General features: G+C 44.0%; 1 protein-coding gene across 1 annotated transcript in view; it reads left to right on the forward strand.

Moving 5' to 3' along the window:
* SLC35G1 (solute carrier family 35 member G1) overlaps positions 1-15,498 on the forward strand; it is an 86,088-nt gene that overhangs the window by 55,150 nt on the left and 15,440 nt on the right. Inside the window, exon 2 of the mRNA XM_069239846.1 lies at positions 4,363-4,540. Coding sequence (XP_069095947.1) covers positions 4,363-4,540 — 178 coding nt within the window. The remainder of the gene's footprint in view (positions 1-4,362; positions 4,541-15,498) is intronic.

Below are 15,498 nucleotides of genomic sequence, written 5' to 3' on the forward strand. Positions count from 1 at the left end.
CTAACACTTTTGGGTATGCCTGTGCTATATAAAAATAACTACATACATAAATATATTGGTGAACAACTGCTTTCTCCCATTTCCCTTGCAATGCCAAAGTGTCTGTTTGATAGGCTTCTTCTTCCATGCCAAAGTACTGTTAGAGAGTTAGTGCTTCAAAATCTACCCCCCTCCAAAAGGAGCTCCAGTTATACTCTAGGCTTTTATAATGGAACACCTTTTGATTTATTCATACTCCTGATATAAGCTTCTTATGCAACCCAAAATCCTAATTCTGCATCTCTGGCTCTCATTAAAATTACTTCCTTTGGTTTGTCCCCAGATTCCATTGTTCATGGAAGACTGTCAGTTGTTGTTTATTGAGTCTCTTTAGAGAATATACTTCAAACTGCCACTGGTAAGGAGTAGGACTTTATGGGCATTGTGAGTGCCCTCTACAAGGATATGCAGCAGGCAGAGGTCCTCATCAGCTGTAACCTATTAAAATGACAGTTTGTACACAGATGGCCCAAAGCTGATGAAAATGTAGAACTCAATCCTAGGCAGGAGTTGGACTCATTGCAAAGTTCTTTGAGGCTTGACCAGATAGCTCTTCTGGCTTCAGGAGGATTATAGGGAAATCATACACAAGAAGGACATAGTAGATACTACAAAATGGTGCACAGTAAAATGATACCCCAAGAACTTGTTTGCTGTACATTTATTTAGCATAAAATAAACCAAAAACACTCAAGTCATTAATTTTCTCAGTTCCAGCATCCTGTTCTTAGTAAGTCTGTGGTCTTTTACTAACACCCCTCACCTGTCACCCACCCAGCTATCTTTTCTTCAGAAGCCACTCAGCAACATGGGTATAACTTCTTGTTTGACCTTTGTTGGTGTCAGGCAGCCAGGGCTGAATGGCGCACTCTACATTTACAAAAGTGAACATGTGGCCTGCTCAGCCATTCAGTTGGTGCACAATGCGGCTTTTGCAATGCCGCCACAGGTGCTTCTGTAGATTCTGCTGCTCAGCATCTGACTCCTGCTCCTGAGGGAGTCAGGCAGAGCTAATAGCAAGCTCCCAGTGCTGAAAGAGCTTTTGTGTCCCTATACAGCGGTGGTGCTGGAACAATTGTCACATCAAAGAAATCATAGAGATTCTGATAAAATACAAGCATCACACAAAGAACAAATGTCACAAATGAGCCATGTCCATTCAGAAGGAAAGTGGTAAGGTTGTAGTATGTAGCTGGTGTTGCAATTAGGTGCACACTGTAACAAGTATATTAAGAAGTCATGGTATGGTAGCCACTGTCATTTACAGACAACACATTTCCCATTGAAATGACCGCTAAATTTACACAGACATACAATTTTACTGTTAAAACCTTATACCATACAAATGATAATGGTGGTTATTATGACCCTGGCGGTCTTCTGACCGCCAGGTTAAAGGTGGCGGTTTAACTGCCAACAGGCTGGCGGTGAAGACTGCCACATTATGAGTGTGGCGGGTTGGCCTTTGCCAACCCGCCACATCTCCACTCATACTGCCATGGCAGTCGGAGCCGCTGGGGCGGAGATCAGCATCTCCGACCCGTTGGTACACAGAAGACCACCAGCAGTATTAGGAGCCGCCTTTCTACCAGGGTTTCAGCGGCGGTAGCACCAACACAAAAACCCTGGTAGAAAGGCTACCGGTGACAGAGAATTTTGTCCCTGTCACCGGTAGACGACTCCCCCCCCCACAGCAAGCACTAAATCCTCCACCCCCTCCAAACACAGTGCCCCCTTCCCCCCACACCCTTTCCAGGTACAGCACCCCAGCATGCACTAAACCCTGCCACCCTCCCTCCAGGTACAGCACTCCCGATTCAGACACAGCTTCCCCTCCCCGCATACATGTATATGCACACAGACACCCACACACACCACACATACACTCATTCACCTCCACTTACAAACGCTCATTGACTCACACGCATCCATACTTACATTCACCTCAGCACTCATACAGGCATTCAACCATGCATACTAACACCGATCCAAAAACGCATACTCACATGCACACAAACACCCATTCACCACAACACTAATACTTGCATTCACCACAACACTCAAACTCCTATACACACATGCATACACACTTACATGATTACACGCACTCACTTCTACAGTCAGACACGCATACACACATTATTGCACACACACAGACAACACACACTCACACATGCACACACAACAACCCCACCCTTCCACTATACTCCCCTGTCGGATGATCAACTTACCTGGTCCGGGGAGGAGGTCGTCCAGAAAGGGAACTGGCGCTTCCACTGCCGGCAGCGCCCAGCCATCAGGACACCGCCACGCTGTATTATTGCACATAATGCTGCGGGCTGTGTCCTCCTGGTGAGGCAGGGCCAATGGTAGAAACTCCCCAGCACCTCAACCCGCCAGCACTAGTACTGCCGGATTTCCACCCAAAGTGTGGTGGAAATCCAGCAGTACCCGTAATATGGTGGGTGGAAGACCGCCAGCACTGGCGGTCTTCTGGTGCCCGCGGCTTTGGCGGTCTTCATGGAAGCCTGCCAAAGTCATAGTGAACACCTATGTGTTGAAATTGGGTTTAAGTGAATATTAGTCATTTGTGCATCACCCAGTGAGGTGTCTTGATTTGTTTGGACCCTATTAACATCTTTGTTTTCATCACACTTTAGAATTAGAAAAAAGAGCTTTATTTTTGCTGTCCTGTTTATGTTTTGTTAAATGTCTATACAATTCATATATAGATACTCACATTTTGCTGTGTTTTAGAAGAAAACAATGTCCAGCCTTTCCTTTCACACCTGAAAGATTTTCACATAGTCCTCTTTACAAAATCCTCACACTACATAGTAAGTAAAAGAAAAAAAAGACCATATTCTCCATGTTAAAAGAATAACCAGTAATTTGTCAGAAGACTAGACTGACATTTGACCTCTGTTTGTGAATGCACAGCCAATGTGACAAGATAAAAACAAACTTTAAAGTCATTTTTAATGCTTGTTCAGATTCAGAACTCCAGCATGGGTATTTAGGCCCCCTGTCTGAGTTCAAGGGGCTGTCATATATCTAGCCTTCCTAAATCTCTTAATCAACTTCAACTAGTTCAGAATGCAGCTGTCCGCCTCATCTTAAACCTGAGAAAAATCTATTACATCACTCCACATCTCGCATCGTGCTCTGGCTTCCTACTGTCAAACACTGGCAATTCAAAGCTCTCTGTTCCAGTCTCAAGGTACTCCATCTAAGGACCGCGTGTATCTGCAAAACTTGTTTGCAGGTATGCTCCAACTGAGCCCTGCATTTGGCATCTGCCAGTCTTGTGGTCGTTTTCCATATTCAATACTTGGCAAAGGGCAGTTCCTTTCAATAACTGACTGTGAAGCTCTAGAGTGGAGTTCCTCCTTTGCTGTGCTCTGCTTTTTAGTTTGTACGTTTTTTTTTCCTTCTGCTTTTTTCTGCTGTTAGACGGTTCCAGCACCAGGACACCCAGCACTGGGTAACAGTGTGCTTTATCAATTGAATTTAATGTATATCATTCATACTGATTAATCCTGTTAAAACAAGCGCCCTGAAACACGCAGGTCTTAGCAAATTCTATCTGGCCCTAGCTGTAAAAAAGGCAAAATAAAAGTTGTTCTTTTGCTTGATATGCTTGCATCCAAATGTTAGCATAATTTCTTGAATAGCTGCCCTCAGGATAGGCGTGAACTTGTGCTGCCATGGGGCAGCATATTCAGTGAAAAATGGAGCGGCTACTTCAAAGCCCCTCTGAGTTTCTTTGTGCTTGCAATTTAAAGAACAGAGAGAGACCCCCCTGCAGTCGGGTGCTGTGAGTGAGTCCACCCGCCTGCAGGGGAATGACTGAGTGTCCAAGGGACCCCATTGCACCCCTCCTTAAGGCTGCCTTAAGAACTTTTTGTGGCGCGCTGTGAATGTACCACCTAAGAGCCTGTTTGTGTCTGTGCATGAGTCTACTCACGAGTCCATAATGTAGTGCTAGGGTAGAGGAAGAGATTCCCCTATGCATACGAAGGCATACCTTCTCATAACAGCGCTAGAGCTACATGTCTACCAGTGCTATCAGTATTACAAAAGGGGACGCACAAACCTCTGCGGCCTCTTATTTAGGAACAATAAGCCAGTAGCACACAAAAGCAAGTGCACACGACCTTTGCACCCCAGGGTCACAGTGTATATATACAGCCTCTGTTATTCAGCACTCAGATACCGCAGGAGAAACAAATGAACATATTATAATGTATTTGATTTCAATAAAAACAAATGTAACCGACAACACATTTTACTTAAACTAATTTGACCTTCCTTTTTTTTCAGATACTGAGAAGAAGCCATGTCCCGGACTTGGCATTCTATTTACTTTATTTTCTACCCTTTTATTCTCAACTGGCGCCTTATTGGTAAAGAAGGTCGAAAATGTCCACTCGGTGGAAATAAGTTTAATTCGCTGCATCTTCCAAATACTGTTCATCCTGCCTCTATTAATATATTACAAGTAAGTGTTTCTTCACTGAGTCTTGTCTTTATCCGGCATGTTCAACAGAGGCATTTGTAATAAAGTAAGGGTGGTTTCATGTAATATCAGTTTGTCCTTGATACAGTTACGCACATGACCATGCAGGAACATAGTTTATGAGTCATTCAACAATCTAAAGCAAATATTCTTGCCACTGCTTTTCAAACATTGAACTTCGAGCTGGGCAGCACTTGTCAGTATCTGCCAAGTCACATTTCATTTAGTTCATCATATCAAAAAATGGAGCAATGTCCACACACGCAATTGAAATAGAAAGCAGGGACATTGCTATAATCTTTGACAATTCTTTTCACTTACTAGGTGGAGTACTGGGGCCACATCTCGAGTGGGTGAAACTTACAGAGGTGGCCCATCATTTCAGGTGTAGGAAAGTGCCTCTTTTGACATGATTAGCCCCCACTTTTTGCCTCATATTTGATGTGGTTTCTAAGTTGTTAGTCCTCAGGGCCCCTGCTAACCAGGTTCCCTGGGCCAGATCTCGTTCCCAAGACTGTTGTGATGCATTGGCACAATTGGCAACAATTGGCAACACCTTTAGCTACCACTATAAGACCCTAGAAAATAGTACGTAGGTACCCAGGGCATGGGGTACTAATGGTAGGCCTCTAAGGGCAGCAGCACAGATTGTGCCACCCTCTGGGACAATTGCAGATTGAGTGTCCTGGTGCAATCCCAAAATGCAAAACTGACTGTGTGCCCTGTCCACTACACACTGCATGCAATATAGGTAAGTCACTCTTCCGACAGGTCTTCCCGCCCTAAGGCAGGGTGCACTATACTGCATGTGTGGGCTTAGATGCATGAGGAGTATGCCCCTACTGTGTCCCTGCCAAACCTGGGGGATAGTAAGTGAACAGAGCAGCCATTTAACATGCATGTGCTGGACTCTGGTCAGTACAAGTTTCACAGCTACACGATGGCCACTCTGCACCCTGGGTTATTTGGTATCAAACAACTCAGAATGATAAATCCAAACCGGTACCAGTATTGGATTCATTGCAAAATATACTTAGGGGCCACCTTAGATGTGCCGCCTGAAAAAGCTAACTACCCTGTCATGGTTGCTGGCCAGTCACAACCAGCCTGCCACCACCAGGCAAGATTCTGGAACCCTGGGGTGAGTGCCTGTGCTCTCTGGGTCTAGAGAACAAAGCCCTTCCTGGGCAGAGGGGTTACACCTCCTCAACCAGGAATGTGCACAGCCCTGCCCATGAGCTTCAAAGGGCTTACCGCCCTAAAACTCGACCCCCAGCCCTGCTGCTAGCAGCAAATGGCTGCCCCATTGCAAGCCCCCATTGTCCCTCCCTGCAACAAAGAAGCAATAGCCCAGTGAAGTCCAGTTCACTGACCGGCCACTGTTCAGGGAAACAGGCCTAGCAGCTGGACCAAATTTCAGCCAACAGAACCAAAGGGCAAAACTTGCAGGTGTGCCACATTTGGTGGCATTGCAACCCCCCAGTGGCTGAAACGTGCAATAGGCAGGGGTACTGAACCCCCAACATTGGCCACACAGAAGAAAAGTCATTCCAGACTCCAAAAAGACCAGGGGCAAGCCCCAGTCAATGGACCTTAGGATAAGTAATAACCACCCCCAGAGTGGCCCCGCTGACCTGCAATACACCCTTAAAGTGACCTGCCTACTACTTCCAAGTGCACCTTTGTGCTCAGCTCTTGGCTCACCTATCTGCTCTGCACTGGGCCTCCCTGGGCCCCGCACTGGAGAATCAGGTGTGCTCTAGACTCCAAGGGGACCCACTGGACTCACCTTGAAGTCCATCTGTGCATTGCTTTTCCAAGTGATCCCCCGCGGTGGTCCTGCACCAGCTCCAAGGACTTTTCAGCAGCTGCTCCTGCCTAAGCCAGGAACCACCGAACTTCCCCAGCTGGCCCACAGGACCTCTTGAAGACCTCGACATAAAACAAAAGGACACATTGATAAACACATTGCCTGATTTTATATGTATTTTGAAAGTTTTCCCCATTGATTCCGGTGGTGTGTAATTATGCACAAAAGTGAGACACTTTCCAAGATTTGAAAAATCATAACTTGAAAAGTACTTATCTGATTTTGACGATCTTGGTCTTAAAATTTTTATAACTGAAGTATTTTTTGTAAGTTGGGCTCACGTTATTCCTTTGAGTGTGTGGCCATTTTTATTGATACTGTGAGTACAACAAATGCTTTGCACTTCTCCAAGATTGGTCTACCTGCTCGACCAAGCTACCAAACACATTAGAGCATTAGGTGGTCTAGTTTTTACCTCTGTAAAACAACATGTGGTTGCCCGGACACTCTGCACAGTGCACATGGTTTTGCATACAGCATAGAGAGTCGGCCTCCTACAACAGGTGAAGGGGTCTACCCCCTCAACCCTCCAGCCCACCCACTACCCTCTTTTTCAAAGCATGATGAGTGTCTGTCAGGCTGAGGAAAAGGTCAGCCTGACGACACTCACAATGTCAGGGACAGGCATCCAGGCACTTTACATGCACCAATGAGAAGGCACCTGGCAGACTGAGCCATGGTTTGCCGGGCTAAAGATCTCACAGCCCTGAGGGGCGTAACATCATCAGCCTGGCAAAGCCCTGTAAGGATCCTCCTTCTCCTGATGAGGGGGACTGTCACCAATAGAGGCAGCCCTACGCACTTAAGTAAAATAAACTGAATTCCTGATCCCGAGCACAGCACATAGAAAACTGCTGGGTAGAGAATACATTTACGCAGAAATAAACTCGGCCATCCAAAAAGCAGGGTGCTGGGAACATTCCTGAGGAGTTATATATACTTGTCAACCATGCCGGTTTTAGTGGCCATACATCTCATTAGACTAAAAGCTACGTGATTTTATACTCTGCGAAACTAAATGACTATTCCCCTCCAATTATACCTCTTGCATTCCCCTAGTGAAAAAGAAGAAAAGCAAAGGAGGCATAGCAGAGCCTTGTGAGCTAATGTGAAGTGTAAATCTCCTACAGTACTTACAGGTTCAACAAGATCCACCCAAGCCCACTCTCCTCTGTAACAACTGTGACCTGTCCCTTTATGTGTACATTGTCTGATGGGGCTCTCAAGTCCGTGAACAAAGAGGCGGAGTCCCATCTTTCCTGCTGTCACCCACAAGAACCCTTTTTCAACATATGTCACTACTGACAAGTTCTTTACTTCAATACTCAAAGTCTGGGCATGGGTGAAGGGTGCTCTTCTGGTTTTTCTTTGACTTCAGTGGCTCTCCTTATTCTGACTACTTAAATCATGTTCCTCTTATTCTCTTTACAACTTTCAGGTTAGCGCCTATTGAGATGTAGTACTGGCCCTATCAGGCAATATATTTCATATTTGCAGAAAACCTTCTACTTAGTTAAGTTTTTGCTCCATCCTCTGCAGAAAAATATTTATCTGGTATAATCCATCCTCATTAATACACTGAGTTAGCGTACTGCTTACGAAACATTCCAAACATCCTAGCTATTTTTTACTGACCATAAAATAACACATATTTAAATTTAAATTCATGATTTTTGCTTTTTAAGATTTTCTAAACATCGTACATTAAGGGGGGCATAGTGCTGGCAATTTCGGCAAAGCTTTGCTCTAGTCCCTTTGCTCTTAACATTTTTTGGACCCATTGCGAAACTGTATTTGGGAGGTTCTTTCGATTTCTGGGCAAGTAAAGAGTGCACTACCAGCGCCCCTATGTACACCGTATACCAAGCTTGCTTCGGATTTTTATTTTCTGTAGGTATGTATTCTAACAAAGCTAATACTGTGATTTTCCTGTGTGTACCCTACCACCTTAGAGAAAATGCTGCAGATGTATAGCCAAAAAACGTCTATAGACAGGGTCATATTATATGTGACTAGCCCCCCCTATACTCTCCTCGCGAGATATTGGGTATTCTTCAGAGATTAATGGGCTATATTTAAGTAACTTTTATGGTGTCAGATATAAACAGCAATTCACAATTAACTGCATTCAACTGAAATTTGCCCCCTTTAAAACCTAAAAAGTGTATTCACAACTTTCTGACCATGATTCCTCAGTGAGTGTTAGCCTAGGTTTCGTAGTCCACATATCTGCTAAGTTTTTTCCCTGCTGTGGTTTGGTCACAATAATGTAGCCTACTATTTTCCAGTCCCTCAATAAAGCATTTTTAGAGTTTGGTGGAGGGATTACTGCGTCACAAACGTGAAGGATATCCCATCCACCGTATTACGATTCCCATAGGATATAATGGGATTGTAATACAGCAGACAAGATATCCGTCACATTTGTTACAGAGTAACTCCATCTGCCAAACTCTAACTCAAGCCCTAAATCCTCTGGATTTAATGTATGTTACTGGTCATCAAGATTACATTTTTCATTTGGCGATTTGAATATATATTTGCCAATATCTGTCCCTGCCCAGTTCTTTACATAGTCCAATGGAAAATTTGATCTAATAAAAGAAGTCCTTATTAAGTCCATATTAAATCTTTCCTATCTCTTCAGGATGCCTTTCTCTAAATATGACCCAAATTTCTACATTATCTCAGTCATTTCTGCATGATATATAAAATGCTATTCTTCCTTTCTGGATTTCACGCAATTTCTTTAACCAAGCTAGTTTTGGGCTTTGTACCTGCTTCAGAAAAAGTGGAAGTTCAAGACTTGCTTGTCTTACCAGGTTTTACCATTATCAACATTGACAACCATTGGAGAACTGATTACAGAGTATGACGTATCTCATAATGTGTTGTATAGTAGCTCTGTCAAAGTAGACTCTAAAAAACAAAAGGTAAAAACAAATCCTATAGATTAGGCTATTTGAGGATTTGTTAATACTTATCTTCTGTTTGTTCTGCCAACAAATAATATTGTTGGTCATTATTTCTTTAAGAAATATTTAGCCTGAATAGCCTGAAGGCACAGGGTATCATGGAGAAGGCAAAAATGAACAGTGAGAACATGGACATCTTTGCTAAATCAATGTGTCCTATAAAAAATATTCAAAGATGGTTACATTTTTCAATGGTTCCTGCTGTATGTGGACTTTATGCTGCATCATTCTTGCTGATAGGCATTTCACCATCTGCACTGCAGTGCCTAATTAAACAGTACTGCAGTAGAAAGTGGCAAAATGCCCATCAGCAGGGTTGAAGTGGAACCAGGGCACATAGGGGATGGTGGGAAAACACTAACATAGAGAGTGAGTAGGTGTTTGTTCTGTGGTGAAATGTTCGCTAATCGAGTATGGCAACTTTAAGTAATTATTTGAAATTATTATTGTATAGGTCTTCCAATGCCTCCATAATCCAAACTTCAAAATAGTTTTTAGTTTTTATGATATCCTAGTAGTATGGAACTTGAAAGGATCTCTTTTGTTCTATGTGCCCTCCAAATTTGTGAATGTGGTTACTAGCTGCAACGCCTGGGCCATATTTTTCTGATCTGCTTTCTAAAACAGTACCATATAATCTGCAATGAGTTTTAATCTCCTCATTCTTTCAGTTGGAGTTTGCATGTTCTGGTTGCTACTTAAGGTTATAATCAATGGTTCTGTAAACTGATCAACAAGCAATGGAGCTAATGAGTACCTCCGGCATGTGCCCCTAGATATGTGTACTTTCGGAATCTTCCCAGCACCAATAACAATTGATGATTTTGCTCCTGTATATAATTTTTTTATTAATCTGATAAATGACAGATGAAACCCATGTTCTTAAGGTATTGAATACACCTTTCCACTCCACAAAGTCAAAGGCCTTTTGGCATCCAGTAATATTGTGACTGCAGGTGCTTTATTATTACTGCGGGCACTCACTGTATATGAAGCAGATCAATGGTTTCTGTAAAGTAGTAGGTATTTGCCACAATGTTTCTTTTAGGAACTAAGCCATTCTGGTCTGGATAAACTAAAATTCCTAATATTGTTGCAAGCTTGTTAGGTATCAGATTAACAAAAACCTATTATCATTATTTGATACTGTTATGGGCCTGAATGAGGATGGTTCTTTGAGAAATGCCTGGTTTTAACAGACTCACAATATCTCCAATTTTAAATGAAGTGGGGCTTTCCTCCTGGGAGGATATGATTCAACAGCTTCTAGAGAGGTTTACTTAATTGTGGAATAAAGGTTGTGCAAACCTCTATACGAAGACCATCCTCCCCTCTAGCTTACCCAGATGTTTATTCCATTTTTATGTTCTTAATTTCTTCTTCTGTAAACAAGTTCATCACCTTTTGAGCTTGTTCACTATGCAGCTGCAGGATGGCTAATTTAGTCAAACAACTTATAATTTCCTGTCCAGAAATCTCTATGCCTGAATTATATATCTTCTTGTAGTTGTTCAAGAAGATGTCATCTAACTCTCCATTTTGCTCATTTTCTAGGTTTCTAGTCCAGTGTTTGTTTGTTTTCATCTGCCTTCTCTTTGGTAATATCTTACCTTCCATTTACCCTCTTCATAATTAGATTTCCTACTCAGAGATGCACTGGCAATGCTTTGAAGAATATAGGTGGTCATTACAACCTCAGCGCTCTTTTTACAAGACCGCTGAGGGACCGCCGTGCGGAAGACCGCCAGTAGTGGTGGTTTGCCGCTCGGCGTATTATGACTGTTGGCTGCCCTCAATCCTTTTACGGACGGAGAGCCGCCAACAGCCATACTGGCGGGCGGCAGGGAAGTGGAGGTTGCTCCACCGCCACGCCAACAGAACACCGCCCACCGAATCACGTCCTGTGATTTGGCGCGGCGGTGTTCTGTTATCGGTGTGGTGTCGGCGGAGCAGCCCCCATGGCTCCCGTCCCCTCCCCAAGGATCGACGGAACAGGTAAGTCGATCGTCCGTTCGGGGAGGGGGGAGTGGGTGTTGTGTGTTGTGTGGGTGCATGGGGTGTGCGTCTGTGTATGTAGAGGGGGTGTGTGAGTGCGTGTATGCTTGCAGGGGTGTTGCGTGTTTTGGGAATGAGTGTGTGTATGTCTGTATGGATGTGTGCGTGTATGTTTGTATATGGGTGTGCGTGTCTGAATGAGTGTGTGGATGTAGGCATGTATGTCGGTGTGTGTGCATGTGTGTGTTGGTGGTGTCTGCGTGCGTGTCATGTGTGTCAGTTTTGTGATGTTGGGGGGCGGGGTGGGGAGGGGGTCCCTGCCACCTCTGGGGGGTGGCAGGGGTGGTGGGGGGTGTAGGGGAGGGAGTCGGGGTGAGGGTGGGGGGTGGAAAGACCCCTATTAGTGCCAGGGAAGGAATTCCCTGGCACTGATAGTGCTTACCACCATGGATTTCATGGCGGTTCAAACCGCTGGAAATCCACGGCGGTAAGCAAGGTCACAATATCGGCGGCGGTATAGTGACCCAGGTCTCCAGCCCGGCGGGCGGAACGGAGAAGCAGCGGATGACCATGGCGGTAACCGCCATGGTAATAATACGCTGAGGAAAGACCGCCAGCCTGTTGGCGGCCTTACTGCCGCTTCTCCGCCTTCCGCCAGGGTCGTAATGACCCCCATAATGATCTTCAAGAATACTTCTCGCTTTTTCCTATTTGGCTTTATCTACCTTGCTAACTAATTTAATGTACTTATTCTTTGCATCATGTACTGCAGTGCTTAGTTTGTTTAAAATATTATTTTGTCCTTGTTTTTAGGCCCTATGTAAGATAATTTAGCTTTTTCCAGGTACTTCAACAATTTCCCAGACAAAGTATCTCTGGTTTCTTTATTATCTGAAAAGAACTGGGGGATGAATTCATTTACAGAACTCATTGTTGGCTCTCTCTTCAATGTCCCCCCAGACATTCACCTTCACCCCTTCTGTTTGTCTGAACTAGGTTTTGTGGGCATTAGGACACTGTGCACATTCCACTGCTAACCAGTGCTAAAGGGGGTGTACTGTCTCCCTAGAAACATGATAACACTGGCCTACACCTGATAGGCAAATTTAATTTACTTGTAAGCCCATTGTATTTGGTAGTACATGCACCCAGGGCCTGTAAATTAAATTCCACTAGTGGGCCTGCAGCACCTACTGTGCCATCCAATGAAGTAACACTTTAAAGCATGACTCAGGCCTGCCTGTGGTGCAGCTTTAAGCTGCTATTTCAACCTGGCAAAATAAAACTTTAGCCAGACCTAAACCTTCATTTTAAAGACATGTAATCTACCCCTAAGGCAGGTCCCAAAGGCCCATAGGGCAGGGTGCGTTGTATGTAAAAGGTAGGATATACAGGTTAAAGTTTTGCATGCCCTGGTAGTGAAAAACTCCTAAATGTATTTTTCACTACTGTAAGGGCTTTTGGATAACATTGGGTTACCTTATTAAATTTAAAAACTTGGGAATTAATGCAAATGGGGATATCATGTTTAGACTCAAATGAATTGTAGTTGATTGTAAAGTCGGATTTTAAGTCACAATTCTGAAAATGCCACTTTTAGAAAGTTGACATTTTCTTTTCCTAACCATTTGTGCCTTCTGCCAGTTTTCTGGGTTACCTGGCTGTGAATGGCACTGCTGTTGGGGTTTATGTGTTCCTCCCCACAGTAAGAGAAAAGGGATTAGTTCATGGCAGGACCAGTCATCCTGCCAGGATGGCTGCAAATGGAGCTGTTCCCTGCCCCACTTAAACTTCATAGGGCTTGCCTCCAGCAGACACAAAAGATTCTGACACCAGCGTTTTGTCACTCCAAACAGGAGAGCAGAACTTTACAGAACCAAATGTGGGGGTAGTTTAAGGAATCCCCCCCCGCTTCACAGGCTGGCACCAGATATAAATATTGGATCTTCAGAACACCTGTTCAGTACACTCCTGGACCTGTGGACATTACAGAAGAAGGATTGCCTTGCTCTCCAGAGGACTGCCATGCTGCTTGAGGCCTGCCTTGCTCCCAGAAGACTACCCTGCTGTTACCAGAGTACTGCCCTGCTGTTTGAGGACTGCCTTGACCTTCAGAGCTACCCTGCCGCTTGAGGACTGCCCTGCTTTCTGAGAAGAAGGACTGGAAATGCTTCCACCATCCTAGGCTAACCTGAAGGACTCCAAGAGCCAGTTGGCTAACCTCTAGTCTGAGCTACAGAGACACAACAAGCTCCAGAGGCTTCCCTGCAACTGTCCAGCTGTCCTGCTGCATTGGAGCTGCTGGACCTGCAACTGAATGTGCCTGAGCCTTGCTAGCCTCTGCTGCAATGGTGGGCTTTTGATCCTCAAAGGTGCCTCCCTGCTTCTGTATATTTGGCTAGCATCAGTTGAGCTCTTCTTGTGAAGAAAGGTGAAATCCTGAAGTTTTGGGCTGTCCGGGATCTTGAAAGGGCAAGTTTGCATGGACACTCTGCCACCCTCGACAACTGCCAACACAAAGCTTCAGTGAACCCGACTCACACTACAACAAGAACAACCCGCTGTGACCCCCAACCTGAAGCTCCATCAACAATCGTCCACTATGCCTGACCGGCTATTCGCCCTATAGTGATGACTGCATCCCCTCCTCAGACTGCTCTTTGGGCTACAGCACAGACCATTCACAACTCTCTTCCTGCTCCAGAAGGCTTCCTCCACTGCAAATGGAAAGCTTTGCACCGGACCTTGAGAAGGTAACATTTTTCATCAGGACTAACTTGTTTCCTGTGTATCCAGCCCACACATTGCAGTCAGCCTGAACATGACTTTCCACTGGAGTAGCGCTTTGTGCTTTTAGGTGCTATATCTGTTTAAAACTTTACAACTGAATATCTCTAGTTCTATTGGATTTTTGTCATTTTGGTATTACATTTATTTAGTAAAATTTACTCTATTTTTTTAATTGGTTTGGGATTGTTCATGTGTTTTCACTTTATTACTGTTTGTGTGCTGCATAAATTCTTTTCACTTTGCCAGTCTACCAGAGGGTTATGCTAAGCACAGGTTAATTCAGTGACTTCTGTGGTTCACCCTAGCTAAGACTGTGTTTTTTGCCTGAGTGGGGCTTCCACCTTCCCCTCAACCAATAACCTAATTTCTTACACTCATAAATTCAGAATGTTGCAATAATGTTCTATCAGAAATTACATTTCTGTGAATCTGAGTTTTGTGGTTTAATGCCAAAATGAATTCTATTGCTGCATGATCTGGAAAGGTAAATGGGGCTTTCGTTATTTTTCTTTCCACTGTTGTCTGTGAAATAGGAAATAATCAATTGTTGAGGCTGACATATTCCTCAAACCTGTAGGTGTATTCCATAGTTATTAGTTGGTACCTCACCAAATATCCATCACCCCCAACTCTGCGACTACATGACCTAGTGTGTTTGTGCAATTGGCTTTGTCTGTCCTACCTGATTGTTTGTGGAGACACGTTTATGTGACATTATACAAATAAAATCGCCTTCTATTATTGCATTAATCTGCATTCCAGACAAACCTGGATTATATTCAATGGGGCCAACTAGATGACTATCACATGCCTTTTTTCTTATCAAGTAAACGGGGCCGAAGCCCACCAACCATTATGGCCAGCAACTATTATCACTGCCTCTATTCCTAGATCTCTTCTGAGTACTATTGTGACCCGTGTATGTGCTGCTGAAGCTGACGAAAAAGTGGGTGCATTCTGATTATGGAATTTGTTTCAGTTGCTTTTATTCAATTAATTTATATTGTACCTATACCTTGCGAGTCTTACTTTTTTGTTACTCATAACTCTGAAATCTTGATCATTTCTTTACTTCAGTACTGCATTGGAACTCCCATGATTGTCCTTCACCTCATGACCTCTTTACTACCCTACCCCATTCCCTCGCCTTATTCCAAGATTGTTTATTGGAAATGAATCTCTGCGTCGTGAGGCCACCTTATTGCACCTTGTAATATCACAATAAACACCTACTCATGCCTATGCCATCATCTGCCCCCTGCCCACTTTCTGTATTCAGCAGCCCCTCCTTCTTGTGTGTCACTCTACAA

This window comes from Pleurodeles waltl, chromosome 6 (genome assembly GCF_031143425.1).
Source record: "Pleurodeles waltl isolate 20211129_DDA chromosome 6, aPleWal1.hap1.20221129, whole genome shotgun sequence".
Classification (NCBI taxonomy): Eukaryota; Metazoa; Chordata; class Amphibia; order Caudata; family Salamandridae; genus Pleurodeles; species Pleurodeles waltl.